The 20,926-nt window shown below is 45.3% G+C and overlaps 1 protein-coding gene across 2 annotated transcripts; it reads right to left on the reverse strand.

Annotated features, from left to right (window-relative positions):
- Nucleotides 1-1,747: 1,747 nt before the first annotated feature.
- SERTAD4 (SERTA domain containing 4) lies at nucleotides 1,748-12,919 on the reverse strand. Of its 2 annotated transcripts, XM_042976691.1 has the most exons (5): nucleotides 12,847-12,919; nucleotides 7,613-7,804; nucleotides 6,301-6,416; nucleotides 5,010-5,075; nucleotides 1,748-4,214 (listed from the first exon to the last, which is right to left on the reverse strand). In XM_042976691.1, the coding sequence occupies exons 2-5, from the start codon at nucleotides 7,785-7,787 to the stop codon at nucleotides 3,453-3,455; spliced, it is 1,119 nt and encodes a 372-aa protein (XP_042832625.1). In that variant the 5' UTR covers nucleotides 7,788-7,804; nucleotides 12,847-12,919; the 3' UTR covers nucleotides 1,748-3,452. The 2 variants fall into 2 exon arrangements, with proteins under 2 accessions (XP_042832625.1, XP_042832626.1); XM_042976692.1 differs by lacking the exon at nucleotides 5,010-5,075.
- Nucleotides 12,920-20,926: the final 8,007 nt, after the last annotated feature.

A 20,926-nucleotide genomic window follows, 5' to 3' on the forward strand; every position in this document is an offset into this window, starting at 1 on the left:
GATCGTGCCAAAGATGTTTGACCCTAATTACTAATTGGTCAGCAGTCACTTCCTCAAGTTTTTGAGTGTTTCTACCTTCCTCCCACATCCTGGCTGCTGTAATCCTGTCCTTGGGACCCCTTCAAGGTGAAGCACAGAATAATAGGATTTTTGAGAGTGGAAGCTAGGAGGACTACGGTATCTTTGCTCTTTTAAAGGGCCTCTGCTCCACTTTTAGAGAGGAACGACCAGAGACAAAGGTGAATGATTTGGTTAATGAGATGCACCTAGATGCCTCAGGGAGTAGCAATCAATGGCATTCTTGGGGGGAGTTGGGTCATTTTCTTAAGTATTTCCCTTCATTTAACTTTTAAAAGTCCAGAATCTTGCCCTATCAGGTTTTCCTTAAAGCAAAGCACAGCAATGAGAAAAGGTGCTCCTTCCAGGTGGACAGACACAGTGTGTGGGGTGAAGAGTGTCTTAGCTTTACCAGTCTCTGAGGATGCAGCTATAGAACCCAGTCCCTAGATTTACCTGTCTTGGCCACTCTGGAAAAATCTTGAGTATCTTCTGAGTAGACATGGCAATCTAGGCACACAGGAGGCCCTAACGCTCTCACACCAACAAAAGGAACATTTTCATTCCGATGGGTGTTTAGTAGGAGTTTTTTGGGGAGGCAGGGGAAAGAGAAAGCAGGTCTTTTGGTATGCTGGAAATATCCTAGAAACAAAAACTTGATGACTAAAAATTACAAATTTTAATGCTGCTGAATTCAAAGGCACCGATCTTCCAGCAGAGAAGCTCTGGTGGGTTCTAGAGAGTGGAAGCCTGAACCCCAGCTCAGGTGAGTGCTGTGGGAAATCACCAACTCAGTCATTTTATAGCTTTGGCCATCAAGAGAAACATTAATAATGCTGGGGGATTTTAAAAAGCAAAAGGATGTTATTTCTTTCATATTTAAATCTCTATGATGTAGGACAGAGTAAGAATGCTATGTTCGACAAATTAATTAGCTTTCAACTAGCCTTCTCTTATCAAATGAAATATTAGCCTCTAAGAATAACATTAATACAGAGTCGTACGGAGTAACACTAGCAATGATCTATGGCAGTTTCAACCATTGACACGAGTCATCTTTTTGACAATTTGGCATTTCATAATGGAAATCAGCTAGGATTTACTCAGGGTTTACATTATGCTATGTTTTCGTCAGAAACTTTGCAAAAATGGAAAATGTTTAGATTCTTTAAGATGAAGCCTTGACAACCAACCACATCATTTATTAACACTGTCCTCTTGGGGCGCCTGGGTGGCTCAGTCGGTTAAGCGTCCGACTTTGGCTCAGGTCATGATCTCGTGGTCCATGAGTTCGAGCCTCGCGTCAGGCTCTGTGCTGACCGCTCAGAGCCTGGAGCCTGTTTCAGATTCTGTGTCTCCCTCTCTCTCTGACCCTCCCCTGTTCATGCTCTGTCTCTCTCTGTCTCAAAAATAAATAAACGTTAAAAAAAATTAAAAAAAAAACACTGTCCTCTTAATCCACAGGAATCTAAACTTACAAACTAGCATCATTCTAAAATACCTGTCCGATTGACCTCTTAAAGTAGTCTTTCATTTTGAAGACACCTGCATGGCCACTGTCCACTAGACATTTAGAGTTTTTTAAAGGAGAAAGAGCAATGGAAAAGAGAAACACTGCTGAGGATTGTTAAAATAACAAAATCTTAATGAATTTTGATCATTTTAATAAATATATATCAAGAAAACCTCACTTTATTACAACAACACAGTCATATACAAGCATCTATCATCTAAGTTTTCAACATCAAATGTTTATCAAATATTGAAAATAAAGGACAAAACATTACTAGACTATTTAGCCATAACACAAGAACATGTTTTAAAAATTGGTCCTTGTGGACATTGTCCAAATGATCCTACTCATACACTGTATGAATGAGACCTATATTTAATATTAATAGCAATAATAAAAAAGCTTTATCTTGGAGAAACTGGGAGGACGTACTTATTTCCTCCATTTGGCATTTGGTTCCTGTGAAGTATTGTTTAAGGAGGCCCAAGTCAATTAGCAACCTTGGAAACTGCAATACAGTGTGGAAGAAGTTGGCTGGAGAAGGGCAGACGGTCAGAGGGGCACTCTGAACACGCTCTTGCAAACGTACAAATTAAAGAAATCACTGAGAAACATGTTGACCAAATACATGGTAGCTATTGCCAGCCGAGTCCCATTTCTCCAAAATAACTTTCCAAAAACTAAAATCTTTACATTCTTTAAGATAAAACCTTATTGATCACCACATCATTTATTAACATTGTGCTTCTTAATCAACAGCAAAAGTCATATATAAAAAACCACATGCTTTCATAATCTAAACGAGTGAAATGATGCAAAACAGATTAAAGTATAATGCATGCCACTGGTTCATGAACTTCATTGGACAAGAAAACAAAACAAAACTAAACAACCCAAAACCCAAAAAACCCAAACCCCAGCAACAGACCGTTGCCATAGAAAAAGCTCAAGCAGCTTAGTGCTGGCTTCTAACAGCTCTATTGTTGCCCCCATCCCTTTCTAAAAATGCCAAATCCAAAAGCAATTGGGCATCAAAAACAAAGAAAGGATAGAGACGTTGAATCAAAAGTTGAACGCAATAGTTTCGAAGTTAACGGTTTCCAAACGATATTGATCCACCCTGTGTATTTTTTTTTCCTGTTTGTTAAATCCCTGCTGTAACTCTGATTTATCCTTAATTTGCACATTGGCAAAAATTAAGATAAAGTAAGGCACCAAAAATCGCCCTGTATAACACCTCTCTTTAACAGACTAATCACCCATCACAGGCAAGCCAGGAACTTGCAGGGATCACCCCTCTATACATATTGTTGATTGCCACCCCAAGACTGGTGTTTCATTACGTTCCATCCTCTTTTCATCTGTCACGCAAGACTGTTAAATATAAATACTTAACGGCACCACGAGGCCACTTCATCTAGCTCCCTGTCTTCAGTCTTTTATTCAGAAAAAAAATAGTCACGTAGAAGCAGGCATCTTTTGCTGGTTGTTTTGGTTTGCTTACCAAATAACTACCTAATTAGTTGGCGAACATATTGGAAGTTTCTTAGCTAGTGACAGATTCCTTGGGGGTAGTGGAAAGATCACAAGGGCACACTGCCCCCAGGCTAATCTACTGACCTTTTCCATAAGAAAACTAAGGTCTACTTTTAAGCATTAAGTCAGCTGGTTTTTGGGCAAAATCACCACATTTATAAGTAGCTCGCTGATGCCTACTATACAGATGTTTTATGCAATCTGCTCTCCAGGCATTAAAACGACACGGCATGTTCATGGCATAATTTTATCAGTTGTACAAAACTATAAAATCCATTCAAAATAAAATTTATGAGAGCTAATTGATCATGCTGTGCATGCTTCAGAGTTTCGGTGAAAAGATGGCTCATATTTTACTCCCTTTGCTGCAGCACAGTTTGTTACTTGGTGAAGGCTCCTTTTTCCTTAAGGATTTTTTCCAAGACTCGCTCACATTGCTTTTTTCATTATATGCAGTCTCAAAATAATCATAAAATTGGCCTTTGCACTCAAAAGCCAGGTCATTTCCCACAGGTTCATGGCTTATGGGGCCACCATCCCTGTTGGTGTCATGATTTGCTTTCTCATCACTTACGGTGGCCTTTTCCTGAACACCTAGCGACCTGACATTAGTAACAAAGATTTCATTGGCAGGTATCTGGCCATCACCCTTGTAAATAGGTGCGCTGCCTACGTCAAAATCCACCTGGTGGGAACAACTCGGTAAAGGTAGAGGGGGAGAGGAAGAGGAGGATGAGGAGGAAGAGGGGACAGTGGTGGAGGCACTTCCAACGCTAGCATGGACAGAAAGGGGTACATTTAGGTAGTGACCACCACATTCTTGGTAAAAGCAGCAGGCATGGAATTTTTCACACTCCTCTTTGGCCATCCGTGGTCGTTTTCGGTAGGGACAGTCTTGAGCCATGAACCACTCTTGAGCAGAGGTGCCATTGAAAGAGCAGGCAGGAAAGCACCAGTTACTCTGCGTGATGATTTCTCCATGGATCCTTTTCATCAAATTGTTTATAAGGACAGATCTTCGCAGGTATACCTCAGGATCATCGATAAACTTTAGCTTTTCTAATGACATATAAAGGATGTGGGCTCGTTCCTCAAAAATTGAGATGGTCTAAAAGTCAAAAGAGGGAGAAAAAACTTAGGTCATGGACTACAGGAAAATGTCGTCACAGTACATTTCTTTCTTGGTAGTCTCTGGATCTGGGAATACTGGGCTCCTGTTTCTCCCAAATTCATTTAGGGATGCCGTCCCTGGTGTTACTAATGTCTCCCCCCCCCCACCCCCATTCCTGAATCCCTGGTGTGGTCAAGCGCCTGGGAATCCAGTCACAATGGAGACCTCAGCAGGGGGAGGTCAGGTTGTTCGCTCTTATATGGCCCCCGTGAGGGAGATGCTGAAACACACAAATCTACACTGCTAAAAATCAGGAGAGCAGTTTCTTGGGGGGGGGGGGGGGGGGGGGGAGGGGCAGAAAAGTAGTAACAAGAGGCCCGAAGAGAGAGGTTCTCAGTTGCTATGTTGTTTCTTGATCTGGGTGCTAGTTACATGGGTATGTTCACTATGTGAAATCCATCAAGCTGTACCCTTAAGACACTTGTGCTTTTATGTGAGTGTATACAAACACATGCATACGCGCACACATATACTCATACATTACATGGGAATAAATGTCTTTTGAAAGATGGCAAAATGCAGGTCATCATAAGTATACTTCAAACCCTGGCCAGGAGCATGAGAACTGCTTTCAGGGCTGTCCCTGTGGGTTTAACACTTGCAATTATCTTTGCTTGAACGAGGGACAACAGCCTTTCCCCCGAAAGGATCTGTCAGTTGAAGGGCCAAAGTAGGCTTCCTTCTGGAGCCAGGCAGGAGAAGAGATGCAAGGAAGAAGTGAGAAAGACTCACTTCTGAGCAGTGTGCTACCATCACCATGTGATGATTGGTACAGATCCAGAGGCAACTAGAAATTCGCTGCAACCATAACACAAAAACGAAAGAGGAAACAAACAGCTTGTGTCCTGGGGGCCACCTCTTCCAGGCCATAAAAAAAAAAAAGGAACTGTTAGCATGACCTGAGGAGCTATGAACAAAGCCAGCCCAGGATCAAAGGCAGGAACTATACATTCAGAGAAAAGCTCAGCGCCTACCAATGCATGCCCAGGTCATTATGAGCAAGGCCAAAGCCAACACCTTGAAGGATAAGCTTGTGGGGTGGTGGGGAGATGGGGTAAGAGGAGACAGAGAGGAAGTGCATCAAAAAATTTAAAATCCTCTCCGTGTTTCAGACAACTATGCTTTGGCTTATACCCTCCCTTTTCTTATTTTTAAGTTCATGCACTTATTTTGAGTGAGCGAGCAGGGGAGGGGCAGAGAGAGAAAACCCTAAGCAGGCTCTGCACTATAAGCTCGAAGCCTGAAGTAGGGCTCGAACTTGAACTTTATGGAACCTTGAGATCATGACCTGAGCCAAAATCAAGAGTCAGACGCTTAACCGGGGCCACCCAGAAGCCCTGGGGTTATACCCTCCCTCGATTAAATCTGTAGATAGTTTTTAAAGGAGGATAACCATAAAGAAAAAGAAATGGTATTTGAAAAGCTTAGTGGCCAGTTTCCTACTTCTTCTTATGTATGCAAAAGAGTTAGCTGTGGTCTTTTCTTGGGAATGAATTACATATTTTAACAAAGTAAACATATGCAGCCAGTGTACAAGTGCATGTTTCTACTTCCACGCATGCTTTCAACAGATGGGGAGTCCACCTGTAAAGGGTCCTGAGAAGCCCTGGGGAACCGCTCCCAGGTGGGCACCCACAGAAGTGGCACTGGCCATTGGAGCTAGAGCTTGGGGAAGGGGAATGTCAGGAAAGAACAAGTGCTTTTCTGTGCACACGTGAAAGCACACACCATTCATAACCATTAATGCAACTTAAGAAAAATCAAATCATTTGTAAAAAAGATGTTCCTTGGATTATGTAATTTTGTTATTTCTGGGTAGAGGAGCTCCTGCTGGCTCTTTCCTCAATTCCTTGTGAAAATAACACAGGACCCAAAAAAGGGACAACGATTAATATGGCTCTGCTGAGAAGTGGCTCATTTTCATTGCTTGGGTGGAACAATTTAATTTCTGGAAATGGATCAAGCAACTGTTACTAAGTATCTTAAACTCTTAATAAAAAGAATGACTATTAAAAAAACATACTTTATGGCTACAGCTGCTGAGTGGTGGGTGAAAATCCTCTTCTTCCACATACTTCCTCTTAAAGTATGTGATCTTGGATGTTGTTATAGGATTTGAAATTCCCCTGTAATGTGATCCTGTGGTAATAAATCAGATATGACAAATGACATGCGGTTTGCCAGACTCTCCAAACAAAATACTTTCCTTTAATTTCCTTATAGAAGATAAGTTGGCTACGTATCTGTCTGTACATGTGGTGATTAAAAATAAACATTTGTCTTAATGGTTGCTATCATACAGAATTGTGACCCAGGCTAGGCAAGGATTTCGAGGTAATTATAAAGGAAAATGACCTATTTCAGCATTTACTAAATACTCAGAATCTTAACTGTATGCACAAACAGCAAAATTCATAAAAGGAAAGAACAGTATTTGTTCAAAGTGTTTAATTAAATCCATGATAACATAACACGACCGCTCAAATGTATACATCTTTAACTGTCAGCACTAACAACCAAATAACTTTAAAATGTTATTGGCTGTAGGTAAGGAAGCAAATGACTACCTGCATATTAGAGTTATAATTTTCCTTCTTTCAATATATGAAATTAAAAACTTTTTAATTTAAAAGTAAAATTTGGGCTATCCAAAGTCCTTTTTCTTCTCAAAAACGTAGTATGTCAGCCATGAATAAAAGTAGAGTTTAAATTTTAAAGAACAGAGCTTTTAATCCAAAACAAACTTCAAAGAGTACTTATTTTACATTATAGGTTTTTTTTTTTTAAGGGGTACTACACAAAAACCCAAGGAACTTACCTTAAAATATAAAAATAAAGAATCAGGAAGAACATATATCTAGATTTCAAAAATTCTCCCCCTGAATATGAAAGCCAGTTGTGTGCTTAATAAAAAGAAGAGACACACAGCTTCTGGCCCAAAGTGTAGATTCCTTTATGTCTCATGGGATAAAGATTTCATTGTCAAGCTCACCAGGACTTGTGTAGCTCTGAGAGCCATGCAGTCCTACAGGGTGAAAAACCAAAATCCAAACTCAAGAGTTTCAAAATCTGGTTTGGTTCTTTTAAAAATATAGGTGCATGACTTATACACGCAGCAGCAGCTTGCGTAGCCTCAGGTCTGAATGCAACTTGAGTATCACGTCTGGTCCCCTTCCCGGGAGCCCTGGGCTCACTTATGAGAGGTGTACAGGCAGCCTGGGAAGTCCCTGGAACATGAGCTCTCTCAGCTCAGAAGGGCGCCCCAGACACCACCCCCGCCCACTAGTGTGGCAGCTGAGCTGCAGAGGGCAGCAGGGGAAGGTCAAGGGCAGTACCTGCCAGTGGGGGACCGGCTCCCCGGTCTCCCTGCAGAGGAGCCTGTGCTGGCCCAGGGGGGCTTGGGCCTCCGTAGCTGTCAGCCTCCCATAGTGTCTGGTACCCAGCAATTTCAGCAGCTCCTTCCGAGACAATGGGCTCGCAGAATCTATTCATGGACAGAACCAGAGTCATCTCTGACAGCCTCAGATCTAAAAAAAAAAAAGAAAGAAAGAAAGAAAGAAAAAGAAAAAGAAAAAAGGAAAAAAAAAGAGAAAAGAAAAAAGAAAGAAAGAAAGAAAACAGCCCTAATCAAGAATAAGCCAGGGAATGGCCTTGGCATTTTCATTCCTTTGCTTTGGGAAACTTTTACTTCTCAGTCCTCCCCTTCACCCTGAAACATTTGATTATTTTTTCAAAGAAAACCTCAGCAAACTCTCTTGCTGCTATTAGCTCAGCCTCTGTGTTCGGCAATCTGCATTTCATGGGCGGATCTTTAAAATCCCATTTCTTATTGTTCTCAGATTCCCCTCAGCCCTCTTTGAGACAGCTGCTTTGCCTCCTAACACATTTTCCCCCTGACCTTCCCGCACAAAATGTACCCCTAAGAGGCAAGTCCCGGACCCTTGCGCTTCCTTTCTATTAATAAGGCAAAATCAATTTTCTAGTCAGTCCCCAGAGAGTCTCCTTTGATGAAATCCGCTAATCAATCAAAAGGAAAGGGTGGGGAGGCAGAAATCTCCACCATTAATCCCTACTGATGCGCTCAGGTTTGGTCTGTGTGGCTGGCCCTCTTGTCTCCTTTCGGCTGGGCCAGCTCCTCTACAACATTCCGGGGCTCCCTCCACTTTCTTTTCCCAAAACGAAGCAGACAGAGACACACTTGGTAGTTGTTTCCACCAGCCCTGATCGGCCTGAACTGGATCTGCCTCCAGTCAAAACACTGTGAGATGAAGACAGAAAATTGGCTCCAGTTTCAAGCCGGGAGTTGCAGCCCCACAGGAGCCAAGCACAACATCAACGGAGCAGGCAGAATATTAAACAGGAGCCAGGGCTTCAGGGCCAGAGGCAGCCGGCAACTCTTTCCTCGGTGAGGCCCAGACACAAGGCAGAACTTTCCAGGAGGCACCACACCACTGCCCTCCTCTCCAGTTCGCGCCCCTGCCTGGGGCCTGCGGGGAGACTGGGAGCCTCTCTGCTCTGTGATGCAGCGCTGGGCCCCTGCTTAACTCAGGTGGACCAGGCCACTTCCAGGGGGGCTCAGTGTCTCCACTTGGTCCTGAGCAAGGCTCGAGGCAGGGTGAAGAGTGAGTTCAAGGGGGAAAAGGGTTTGATACTAAAGCAAAAAGACCTATGGGCCAGAGATCAGTGGTGAAGGCAGAGAGGCCTCAGCACCTTTATTAGCTGCCAATTCCTTTACAAGACCTGAACCTCCACTATCCCACTTTGCCATTTAAAGAACTGTCACAAGGAGTGATGTCAGGTCTGCTTTCTGAAGACTGACTGTCTTTCAAACATACGCCAAAGGTCTACTTCACGTTTTCCTTCTCCAAATTATACAGCTTGTAATGTTTTGGGGAAAGGGTGAATCTCCTGCTGTCTAGGAGACTGTGATTACCTACATGTTTTACGGAGGGTCTACTTCCAGGTAACAGAAGGAAAAACACCAGGGGAAGGGGAAATAGCTTCACTGAAGAGACAATGTCCTCTGGCTAACAGAGCGGCTCTTGGCAGCCAGGACTCCATTCTTTGTTCGGGCTTCTCTTGGAGATCCTAAATTCTGTCCCAACCTCACTGAACAATGAAGCCAGGCCTTCTGACAGACAGGGGGAAGTGTCCACGTCAGTGGCTGGAAGGAGGACCCAAATGATTTGGGCTGCTAAATGACCTACCACTTCTCTTTTACACTGTCCTCCCTACAAAGAGGCAGCAGCAAGGACTTAGTAAACATTATCAGAAGAAAAAAAAAAAAAGAGGTGTTTGATTAATTCTCTAAAAGGCAATAGTGGGACATACCATTTATTTTGCTCTTGAGTCATCAAAAAATTTAGGGCTACCCTGATTTAACAAACGAAGCTGTTCTATCACCCCTCAAACTCGGCAACCAAACAAGCTATCAAGCCTCACGATGACAGATTCCCTGGGAGACTCTCATAAATGATCTAATTTTTTAACCTATGATAAAAGACAGTTGTTTCAGTAAATGCTACTCCAGGAGCATGCGAGTTATCTAGCTTTTTCTCGGTCAGTAGCCCTTTCTCGTTGACTGCAGTGGTGGTTTCCAGCTTGAAATTCACATTCACTTTTGTGCTGGATTCTGGGAATAAGACCCAAGCTTTTTGTCTGTTGAACTTTTATTACATAAAACCAGAGGAGGGTTGACAAATCCACTCCTCTTAAGAAAGCATTTGTAGGCCCCTAGAAGCAATTACCTTTGTTTAATAGGACATTATATGGGCCCTGTGCTGTTTTATGTTCCTAAGAGTTTGTTTATATATTAATAACTTATTGTTGTAGCTTTTTTGGTTAAGGATTTCAGTGTTTCTACTTGTTAGTATTGATTCCAACACATGAAATTCTATCAGTTACACATTTGAACTTGAAACACGGCATAGTTGTCTTATCTTGGCTCTTTCCTTCGTGAAATCTAATTTCTGTAAGTTTTTCTTTTTTGAACTGGAAACCTGTACACACAAATATGCTGGAGAAGCTGAGTTCCTTCCAGAAGTGATTTATGTAAGTCTGAATAAAATATGAGTGACTTTGGATTATTTGGGGGCTGGGAGAAGATTCTGCAATGGAGTCTTCCTAGGAAGTCTATTTAGAATTTACACCAGGATGTTAACAAATTAAGAAGGCAAGTTCAATGTTCAGGAAGAATTGGGAGTGTGCGGTGTGCTAAGCACTAATGTTTCACATGACTATTTGTATTATATGTGCAGATCCAAACTGTCACTATTCTCCGTACGATGAGATTTACATTGTAATTCTGCTACTGAGTTCAGAAGTTTAAATCCACAAATTCATGTGCTGTTATTATTAGATATAACCACAAAGATGTACATTTATGGTAAGATTTGTATTTTTTAACATCAGAGGTGAGTGGATTCAAAAGAAGGTTGTTAAAGTGTGTTTTGTCTACACATGGGTTTAAAAAATAAAAAGGTCCTAACCTCTTATTCCCAGGTTCCTGCAGGTCAGTTTTGTCACCCAACTGGACGCAGCGGAATGACACCTCACGCATTCCCAGAAGGCTAACGACTAAAATGTCATGCTTTTTCAGGAAATATTCATAGTAAAGTTACCAGGCATTGCTATACAGTTTGGTTTTTCCAGATGACTTACACATGTTTTTTCCTCAGAGCCATTATAACGCTAATAGGAGAGGTAGGCACATAGAAAAGGGTGGCTACAGGTTCAGCGGCACCTTGAATCTAAGAGGGGCTCCTGGTCATTCTTTGCCTCCCCCTCCCCCTCCCCAGCATTGGAAATTAGAGAACATTAAAAGCATCACAGCAGTTAGAGATCTGATTCCAACACTGAAACGCAGAGAAGGGCTGGTATGTTCAATGCTGCCAGTCTTAAAATGTGTTGCCCAGGTGGACCAAGACCCCACCCCCACCCCCAACCCGACCTCCTCCTTGTCCTTAACAAGATCCCAACAGCTTGTCCAGCTGCCGCTGCTGCTGGTGGTGGTGGAAGGGGCTGAATGGGTGGAATAAAATCCTTCAACCCTTCCGAATAGACAGATGTCGCTTTTCTGCCAGTCGCTGCAGTACACCTGTCTGCCCTAGAAGTGCATTTCTCAGCTGTAGCTTCGAGAGATCAGGAGCTTTAGGTCAGGTCCTAGGGCGAGAAGGGCCGGTGCTGGGCCTGAGGGGGAAGATGAGGTGTCCGGGTGTCCGAGCCCTGGCGCCAGGTCTCCCCATCCCAGGGCCAAGACTGGGGTCGCGACGTTTGGAGAACCGACCCCCCTGCAGGCACCACGTCCGGGAGACTCCGGCACAGACACACCCCAAGGGGTCGGTGCCTGGGCCCCTGAGTCCCTTCTCACGTAGGGAGCAGAGCCCTGCCGGCCGGCGGCCGCAGGAGAAAGTAAACAACACCCCAAGTGTCTGGGAACAAAGGCAAGTTGTCTTTCCACGGTGCGCGAGCCGTGCGCCTCTCCTGAAGAATAAGAGCTATTATTACTCTTTCTTTCTTTTCTTTCTTTCTTTTTTCTTATTTTTTTTTTTTTTTAACAAGTTTCCTTCTAAGGGAAATAAACACCAAAGGTAGGATTCCAAGGAAATGACTCACAGCGGCTGGCAGGGCTCTGGCGAGGCTGGCCCCGTCCCCGCGCTCCAGCCCGCAGCAGATGCCTGCCCGGCCCTCCCTCCCTCCCTCCCTTGCCGGCCAAGCCCGCTCGGAGCCCGCGGCTGCGGGAGCGCCCGGCGCGGCCGTGGGACCCGGGCGGCGGGGACAGCGCCCGCACCTCCCGCAGGCGTCCGCTCTGTCCGCGCCACCCTGGGCCGGGGGGGCCGCCTCTCCCCCCGCCTCCACGGCCCCAGCCGGGCACTCCGGAAAGTTGCTAGGGCCCAGGAGGCGGGAGGGGAGGAAGGGAGGAGAGAGAGGCGGAGGCGTGGACCAGGCGGGCAGCAGCCGAGTCCGCCGGGGAGGTGAGCTGAGGACAGAGGAGCCGCCGCCGCCCGCAGCGAGGCTCGGCTGCCGGGGAGGAGAGTGCGGGGGCGGAGGTGGCGGAGGACAGAAGGTGTCAGCTCCTGCAGCTCTTCCCTTTTCTCGAAGACGCGCGCTCCTGACATCCACAACCCCTCCCTCTCCACCTGCCCAGCTTCGCGGCGACCAGACCCGGGGGCATCCCTCCTACTCACCCCCCCGTTCCCTAGGGAAAGGGAGGGAGCGGCCGCCGCGGGCCCTGGGGGCTCACCAGGGCTGCCATCCCCACCCGCCCGCGGAGTCGGCTGGGTGCGCGCGGGCGGCAGCGGTTCTCGCCCCGGTGAAGGCCCCGCGGCGCAAGCCAGCCCCGGGGAAAGCCCGCGCCGCCTCGGCGCCCAGCGGCGTCCCGGCCCCCGCGCTGCCCAGGTCCCGCTCCGGCCGGTGCGCGTCCGCTCGGCGCCCCCGGCGCGGCCCCGGTGCCGGGAGGCCGCGCGGGTGCCACTCGGCGCGCGAAGACTCTGCCCGCGGGGACCGGCCCTCGCCCTCCACCCGCCCGGGCCTCGCCGCCCCCGCCGCCCGCGCCCGGCCCGGCTCTTACCGCGGGGTCAGCCGGGAGGCGGCGGCCGGAGCGCTCGCGCTGCCGCTGGTCCGCTCCGGGCTCGGCGCCAGCCCGGCCGCCGGTGCACAGTCGCGCGGGGCCCGGCCCGGCGGCCCGGTCGACGGTGGACGCTGGTGCGCGGCGGGCGAGGGTCCCGGCAGGTCCCGCCGCCGCGACTGGGGCGCCGCGCCGCCGTCGCTGCAGACGGTTATGGTAATGAGCGGCTCTGTCTAGCGAGGAGCGTGTGAAACCCGTCAATCCTGTTTGCCATTTCCCCGTGGATTTCCGAGGAGAGGTTCTGCAGGATGCCCCCAGGGTGAGAGAGGGAACATGACAAGCGCGCCCGCTCTCCCGCCCTCCCTCTGCTCCCGCCGCCGCCGCCGCCGCCGCTCCTCAGGCAGCACACGGGGCGCCTTCCCCTCACCCCCACCCCAGCCCGCCCCCTGCCTCCTTCCCTCCTTCCCGCCCTCCCTCCTCCCTCTCCTCCCCTCTCTCCCCTCCCCTCCCCTCCCCTCCCGGTGCCCGGGGACACGCGGGCCCAGCTCCAGCCCGCAGCCCAGACCCCACGCGCTCCCCGGCTCCCGCCCTAGCCCTGGGGGCCCGGCTCCAGCCGGATAACGTATTCACTCTGCAACCTTCTGAGATGTCTTCTCTTTTTTTTATTTGGTTTGGTTCTGTTGTTGTTGTGTGTGCGTGTGATTAAAAAAAAAAAAAAAAATCTGTGCCTTTCCCACCCTTTGAAAAGACTTTCTTCTCCTTTGCCACGGCAAACGGAGATGAGAAACAGATGTCTTTGCAGGACCAAGCAGTTATTCTCCCCTCGCCGCCCGCCCCCGCCCGTTCCCCTCCGGAGCTGCATGTGTATAAAAAAGCAACATGGGTCCTACTGCAACTTGAATTGGCAACTCTTTCTGGGTGGGGAGCCTCGAGGGAATACCTCCAGGAAATAAAAAAGTAATAAAGGACGTTGTCCTTGGTCAAGGGAATGTAATTTAAGCCCCGGAATCACATTATTCTGCAAATAGTAATTTTCCCCTGTATTAGTCTCAATTGGAGTTTGTTTTTTGAAACATTAATTCATAACTTCTGTCTAGGGACTCCTCCATAGTCGAGATGGGTCATTTCAGGTGTAATGAACACAGAGGCTTGGAAGGCATAGACCTAATAAAATCCGGGGGAAGGCACCTGCACAAAAGTGTTACAAAGACTATAATGTTTGTTTACTGCTACTATGCCAGATGTGCTAAATATAACACTTCTTTAAAACAGTGATCCTCCGACTGTGAAAAACCAAACCTCTTGCTGCCTGGCTCCCTAGGAATCAAGGAGAGGCACAGACTGAAAATCAGAGAGGGAAGGAGTAAGATCAAGGACGACGATTAGCATCTGCAAATTGAACTCTATCTAATTTGCATGTTTATTTCTTAGAATTGTAATTAAATTTGTGTAATAAATGTTTTCCATTTCATTTGTACACTTAAAATTTGGGTGACTGACATGCAGTTAAGTGAATTTCTTTTCTTTTTTAAACAAATGTAGTTTATTCAATAAAGCAGCAAACAAATATTAGACATAATTAGAACTAATCTACTTTGAAGGTATTTTTGTTGAACTTTGTACACTTAAAGTCTCTCAGAGGTTTTAAGGGTATTAGGAAGCTGAGAGAAGGCAATTATGCTGAAAACAGCCTAACTCCACAGATTTCCAGGAGCATGATTTCATTTTTTCCAAAAAGACATTTCAGGGTTGCATGCCTAAAGTTGGGAATTGGGCAGCCATCTTGGCTTTATTCTGAACCATATTAAAACCATATTAAATTGCATTGGCTCTGAGCACCTAGGTGGCTCAGTCAGTTAAGCATTTGACTTCAGCCCACGTCAGGATCTCAGGGCTCACGAGATCTCATGAGTTCGACCCCTGCATTGGGCTCTGTGCTGACAGCCCAGAGCCTGGAGCCTGCTTCGGGGTCTGTCTTTCTGTCTCTCTCTCACTTTGCCCCTCCCCCACTCATGCTCTGTCTCTGTCTCTCCCTGTCAAAAATATACACTGAAAAGTTTTATAAAAATTGCATCCGCTCACATAGGACACTGGCCATTATGAGAATAACTTAATTGTAAAGGTGAGGGGGCCCCTGGGTGGCTCAGTCGTTAAACATCTGACTCTGGATTTCAACTCAGGTCATGATCTCACGGTTCCTGAGTTCGAACCCTGCATTGGGCTCTGTGCTGACAGTGTGGAGTCTGCTTGGGATTCTCTCCCTCTCTCTGTCCCTCCCCTGCTCATGCTCTCTTTTCTTTTTTTTTCTCCCTTAAATAAATGCACATTAAAAAAAAAAAGAATTGTAAAGATGCCATTTTGTGCAATCATTGGGTGTTGCATGCCCAGCTTATGGGCAGAATATAATTTTCATTCGGGTAGAGGGAAGAGGGCAAGGAAACGCACAGGGCATTTAAAGCAGTGTGAGTACTTGAAAATCTGTATCAGTACCTACAACTAGTTAGTGTCTAACTCAAATGAAGAACTAAATGTGAGGGCTTGGAGGCATGGCTTATTATTGTTTTTATCTTCCTATATTAAAGTTTTATAGCATTTAAAGGACTGTGGGGAAATCCCCACATACACTTGGCTCTGTCAAAATACATAAAACCAAAAGGAGCAAATTAAGCATAAAATTGAGAAATAACATGAGACTAAGTATCAGCATGGGTTGCTTTGGCATCTTCTGGAGCTTTGGCTCTGAGAAATGAGCCTTCTGGGAAATTGGCATTGCCCTTGGGTGGGGAGGGCTCTTGGCTTTAATGTTACAACAAAATGACCTCACAACACAAGTATGAAATCATTGTACTTCACAGCACCCTTGTGGTTTTGAGTATGAACTTGATCGTGTCCTGTTCAGATATGTTAGGTTAGCATGTTTTACTAACAGCTTTCCCTGCCCTAATTTTTAATCTCAAGCTTAATGTTTTCTGAGATTCAATGCCCAACTGTTGACAACATGAACTAATGTCTACAAGTAGAAAAGTCAGTCAAACCTCCATGGAAGGAGAAATATCACTTAAAAGTTTAAAGTGAGTTTCTTTTTGAAGATGGCAAAATGGGAAGATCCTGAACTCACCACCTCCCACAGACACAAGGAATCCACAGCTAAGTGTGGAACAATCTCCTCTGAAAAGAAATCTAAAAACTGGTGGAGTAACTCCTTTCCATGGGGCCAAAGAAGAGGGAAACCACATCGAAGTGGTAGACCAGAAGCCCCATCCCTGGTACAGTGACCCACAGTCAGGAGAGAACTCAACCCAGAGCTTCTCCTGGAGGGTTGAAGTGTTTGTGCTGCACATCGGGCCTGAGTGGGGAAGGAGCAGAGAGAGTGGGAGAGAGAAAATCCCATGCAGACTCCATGCTCAGCACAGCACCGATGCGGGACTTGATCTCATGGTTCATGAGCTCATGACCTGAGCAGAAATCAAGAGTCAGACACTTACCGACTGAGCCATCCGGATGCCCTCATCCCAGCTTCTAAGGCTGGCGTCTGAGAGATGACCCCTAAAACGTCTGGCTCATTGCCACCAGACCTAGTTGGCCATGGTGAGCTGAGAAGCAGCTCTTAAAGGGCCATTGCACAGACTCACTCACCCCAGGGCCCAAGGCAGAAGCAACCCTTTGAAAAACAGCCCGACTGTATGTGAGTGGGACACATTTCCTAATTTTAAAGCATTGATCTGGGGGGGAAGGGGCCTGCTGAGATATTGTCCAGGGTTGGAAGCTGGTGGGTTCCACCTTCTTCCTCTCCTTCTGCCTTGCTAAAGCCTGCCCCTGCCACTTGTTTTTCCCTTTCCCATGGGTGCCGTCTTTATGCTCCAGCCAGCGGGCACCATTTTGCATGATCTCCCTCTGCCTTGCTAAAGCTGGCGAGCGCCATCACTTTTTCCCTTCTTTCTTTCCCTTTTTTCATTTTTCTTCTTCCTCCCTCTGTAATTCTTTTCCTTTTTCCCTTTTCCTTCCTTTCCTTCCTTTTCTTTAGCAGGTGCTGTCTTCTCACTCCCCCTACGCTTTGCTCCAGCCAGTGAGCACCATCTTTCCGCTCTCCCTCTTGCTGCACTTACAGAGCCCCAGTATCTCCCGGAGGGGAGCTTCTACATCTGGTGCTCCAGTTTTACATTTGGTACCCCAGTTGTTGTGGCTACCACCCGGAGAATGGCCGTTGATTGCCTGGTCCTGGTGGCCCAGGGGTCTTGCGTTCTTGGGTCCCATGGGCTGCAGCAATTGGAGTGAGAGTTCCTGGCAGACTGTCATTCCCAGCACACTGCACAAATCGTAGATAGAAACACTCCCAGTCTTTCTTAGCAAGAGGCCTATTTAAGCAAATAGGTCACAAGAACTGTGACCTGAGGGGCAGGCTTCTGGTTTGCATACTTACAGTAGCCTATGGAGGTGCCCTCAGGAAACAGAGGCCAGTGGAACACAAACTTTGCCCTCTCCCTCTGCCTCATTCCATCTTGCTGATATCATCTAGAAAGGAGTTTATACCCTGTCTAGTGCCTTGATTTTTGTGGCTGCTGCCAGGGGACATTTCTCCAGGGCCTGGCTCTGGTGAACAGTGGAGCTTATACTTGCTTCATGTCCCACAGGAATGGAACCAACCAAGAGTTCTTAAACAGCTACCACACCCAGGGCCCAGCAAGAGGCCACAGACCCAGGAGCTCAATCTTTCCATAAAAGAGGCCTATTAGCTCATCATTGTTGTAGCACGAAGGGCAGGCTTCAAATTAAACACACCTCTAAGGGAGGACTATAAATATTTCCAGAGACTTCAGAGATGTGAGCATCATCTTTGCATTCTCCTTCTGCTGTGTTCCAGAACTCGAGCGTCTCTTGGAGGGAAGCTCGTACACATGTCTGGCACCCCAATTTTTATTACTTGTGCCCTGGTTTTTCTGACTGCTGCTCACAGGATACCCCTGGATTGCTGAGCTCTGGTGGGCAGGGGATTTGCATTCCTGGGTCCCAGGGGATTGTAACAACCAGAAAGACGGTTCTCGGCAGACTTCCACCTCCAGGACACAGCACAGACAGCAGACTGAACCAGACACCCAGTCTTTCTGTGAAGGAAGACTAGTTGCTAGTCCTGGAGCTTTGGCTGTAGGGGCAGGCTTCAGGTTGGGCACACATCTAGAGACTTTGGAGGTGTTCTTAGGGCACATAGGCCATGGGACGCCATCTTTGTGATTCCCTACTCCCTCACTACAAGTCATTAGTCTCTCCCAGAAAGGAGTTTGTACACTTGTTTGGAGCCCTGATTTTTGTAACTGCTGACCAGGGGACGCCTTCAGATTGCTTGGTTCGGGGGGCCCATGGGGCTTATATGCTTATGGTCCCACAGGCCTGCATACATGAACATTCTTTAAAAGCTGCTGCCCAACAGCCTAGCTTCCAATAAGCCTGAATCTGGATGCTGACTGACACACTCTCCTTTGGGACACTGACTAGCCTTGGCACCCCTCAACTACTGGGACCTATTAAAAATAAAATAGGTGGCTTCAAAAATCACAAAGGTTTGGGGTGCCTGGGTGGCTCAGTCCATTAAGTGTCTGACTTTGGCTCAGGTCATGATCTCACGGTTCGTGAATTCAAGCCCCGCATCGGGCTCTATGCTGACAGCTCAGAGCCTGGAACCTGCTTAGGATTCTGTGTCTCCCTCCCTCTCTGCCCTTCCCCCACTCCCTCTCTCTCTGTCTCTCAAAAATAAATAAACATTAAAATTTTTTTTTTTTAAATCACAAAGGTTTGAGAGACAACCAAGAGCTAGGGCAGGGTTGAACAATGTTTCATCTCTATACGAGGCCAATCCTTCAAGACTAGGAGAGGTGACTATTTCATCTAATGCATAGAAACCAACATAGTCGAACAAAATGAAAAAACAGAAAAATATGTTCCAAAAGATAGATAAAACCTCAGAAAACAAACTTAGTGAAATGGAAATAAGTAATTTACCTGACAAGGAGTTCAAAGTAATGGTTATAAAGATGTTCACTGAACTCAAGAAAAGAATGTATGAACACAGTGAGAACTTCAGCAAAAAGATAGAAAATATAAGAAAGTTCCAAAAAGAAGTCACAGAACTGAAAATACAATAACTGAACTAAATACACTGGAAGGATTCAACAGGAGACTAGATGAAGCAGAAGAAAGGACCAATGAACTCAAAGATGGCAGAGGAACGGACACAAATAGTGTAACAAAAAGAAAAAGTGAAAAAAAAGGTGAAGATAGCTTAAGGGATCTATGGGACAACATCAGGGGGACTAATATTCACATTGTAGGGGTCCAAGAAGAAGAGAGAGAAAGAAGTGGGAAACGTATTTAAAGAACTAATGGCTGAAAATTTTTCTAACCTGGATAAGGAAACAGACATTAAGATCCAGGAAGCCAAAAAAAGATGAAACCAAAGAGACCTGCACCAGGACACATTACAATTAAAATATCAAAATTAAATAGGAGAGAATCTCAAAAGCAGCAAGAGGAAAACATCTTGCTATATACAAGGGAACCCCCATGGGACTATCAGCAGGTTTTTTTAGCTAGAACTTCACAGGTCAGAAGGGAGTGGCACAATATATTTAAAGTGCTGAAAGAAAAACATTTCCAACCAAAAATGCACTACCCAGGAGTATTATTATTCAGAATTTAAAGAGGGATAAAGAGTTTTCCAGACAAGCAAAAGCTAAGGGAGTTTATCACCACTAAATCAGAGAAGAAATGTTAAGGGACTTCTTTAAGTTGAAGAAAAGGGGGTGCTAATTAATAACAAGAAAACATATGAAAGTATGAATTTCACTGTAAAGGTAAATATATAGGAAAGATAGTGGATTAGACACATATCAAGCTAGTTAGAGGTTAAAATAGAAGACAAAAGCAGTAATAACTGTAGCTACAATAATTAGTTAAGGGATATATAAGATAAAAGGATGTAAAATATGACATCAGAAACAAAATCATGGGAGGCTACGTAGTAAAAATGTACGACTTTAGAATGCATCTGGGCCTAGGGATATGCAGTAAGATCCACTCTCATGAGGCTGGACAGCGAGCTGCAGCTCCCAATCAGCCATGTTATCATGAGGGTAAACAACTGACATATTTACAACCATTCTGTACCCAACCACCTTTTATACAGTAGTCAATCAATTACATAAACTATGCAACATTTTATTATAAAATCAGCTTTGTGTTAGATGATTTTGCCCAACTGTAGGCTAATGGAAGTGTTCTGAACATGTTTAAGGTAGGCTAGGCTAAGCTATGATATTTGGTAGGTTAGGTGTATGAAATGCATTTTCAACTAACAATACTTTCAACTTAATATTGGGTTATTGAGATGTAACCCTACTATAATTTGAGAAAGATCTATACACTGTTATGAGTCTAAGTGAAGCAAAAAACTATAGTAGATACACAAAAGATAATGAGAAAGGAATCTAAGCATAACACTAAAGAAAATCATCAAACCATCAAACCAAATTATCAATCTCTTGATAAAGAGATCAAGAGAAGAAGAAAGGAAGAGAGAAACTACAAAACAGCCAGAAATCAACAAAATGCAATAAGTACAAACCTATCAAAAAGTACTTTAAATGTAAATGGACTAAATTCTCCAGTCAAAAGACATGGAGTGGCTGAATGGATAAAAAAACAAACTCATCTATATACTGCCTATAAGAAACTTCAGATCTAAAGACACACACAGACTGAAAGTGAACAGATGGAAAAATAAATTCCATGCAATGAAAACCAAAAGAAAGCTGGGGTAGCTGAATTTACATCAGACTAAATAGACTTTAAAGCAAAGACAACAAGAAGCAAAAAGAAGGGCATTACGTAATGATAAAGAGATCAATCCAACAAAAGATGTAATAATTGTAAATATCTATGTAAACGAAAGAGCACCTAAATATATAAATTAATCTTAACATACCTAAAGGGAGAAATAAGCAGCAATACAATAATAGTAAGGAAATTTAATACCCCACTTACATCAATGGATAGATCATCCAGCCAGAAAATCAGTAAGGAAACATTGGTT

This window comes from Panthera tigris, chromosome F3, assembly GCF_018350195.1.
Source record: "Panthera tigris isolate Pti1 chromosome F3, P.tigris_Pti1_mat1.1, whole genome shotgun sequence".
Lineage (NCBI taxonomy): Eukaryota > Metazoa > Chordata > Mammalia > Carnivora > Felidae > Panthera > Panthera tigris.

What these genes read in the sequence shown, in the direction of transcription:
- SERTAD4 (XM_042976691.1), bottom strand. Translation starts at nt 7,787, where the DNA reads ATGACTCTGGTTCTGTCCATGAATAGATTCTGCGAGCCCATTGTCTCG. An exon ending in AGCCGGTCCCCCACTGGCAG is followed by an intron (nt 6,417 to 7,612) that starts GTACTGCCCTTG and finishes TTATTACCACAG; the next exon opens with GATCACATTACAGGGGAATT. An exon ending in TCAGCAGCTGTAGCCATAAA is followed by an intron (nt 5,076 to 6,300) that starts GTATGTTTTTTT and finishes TTATGGTTGCAG; the next exon opens with CGAATTTCTAGTTGCCTCTG.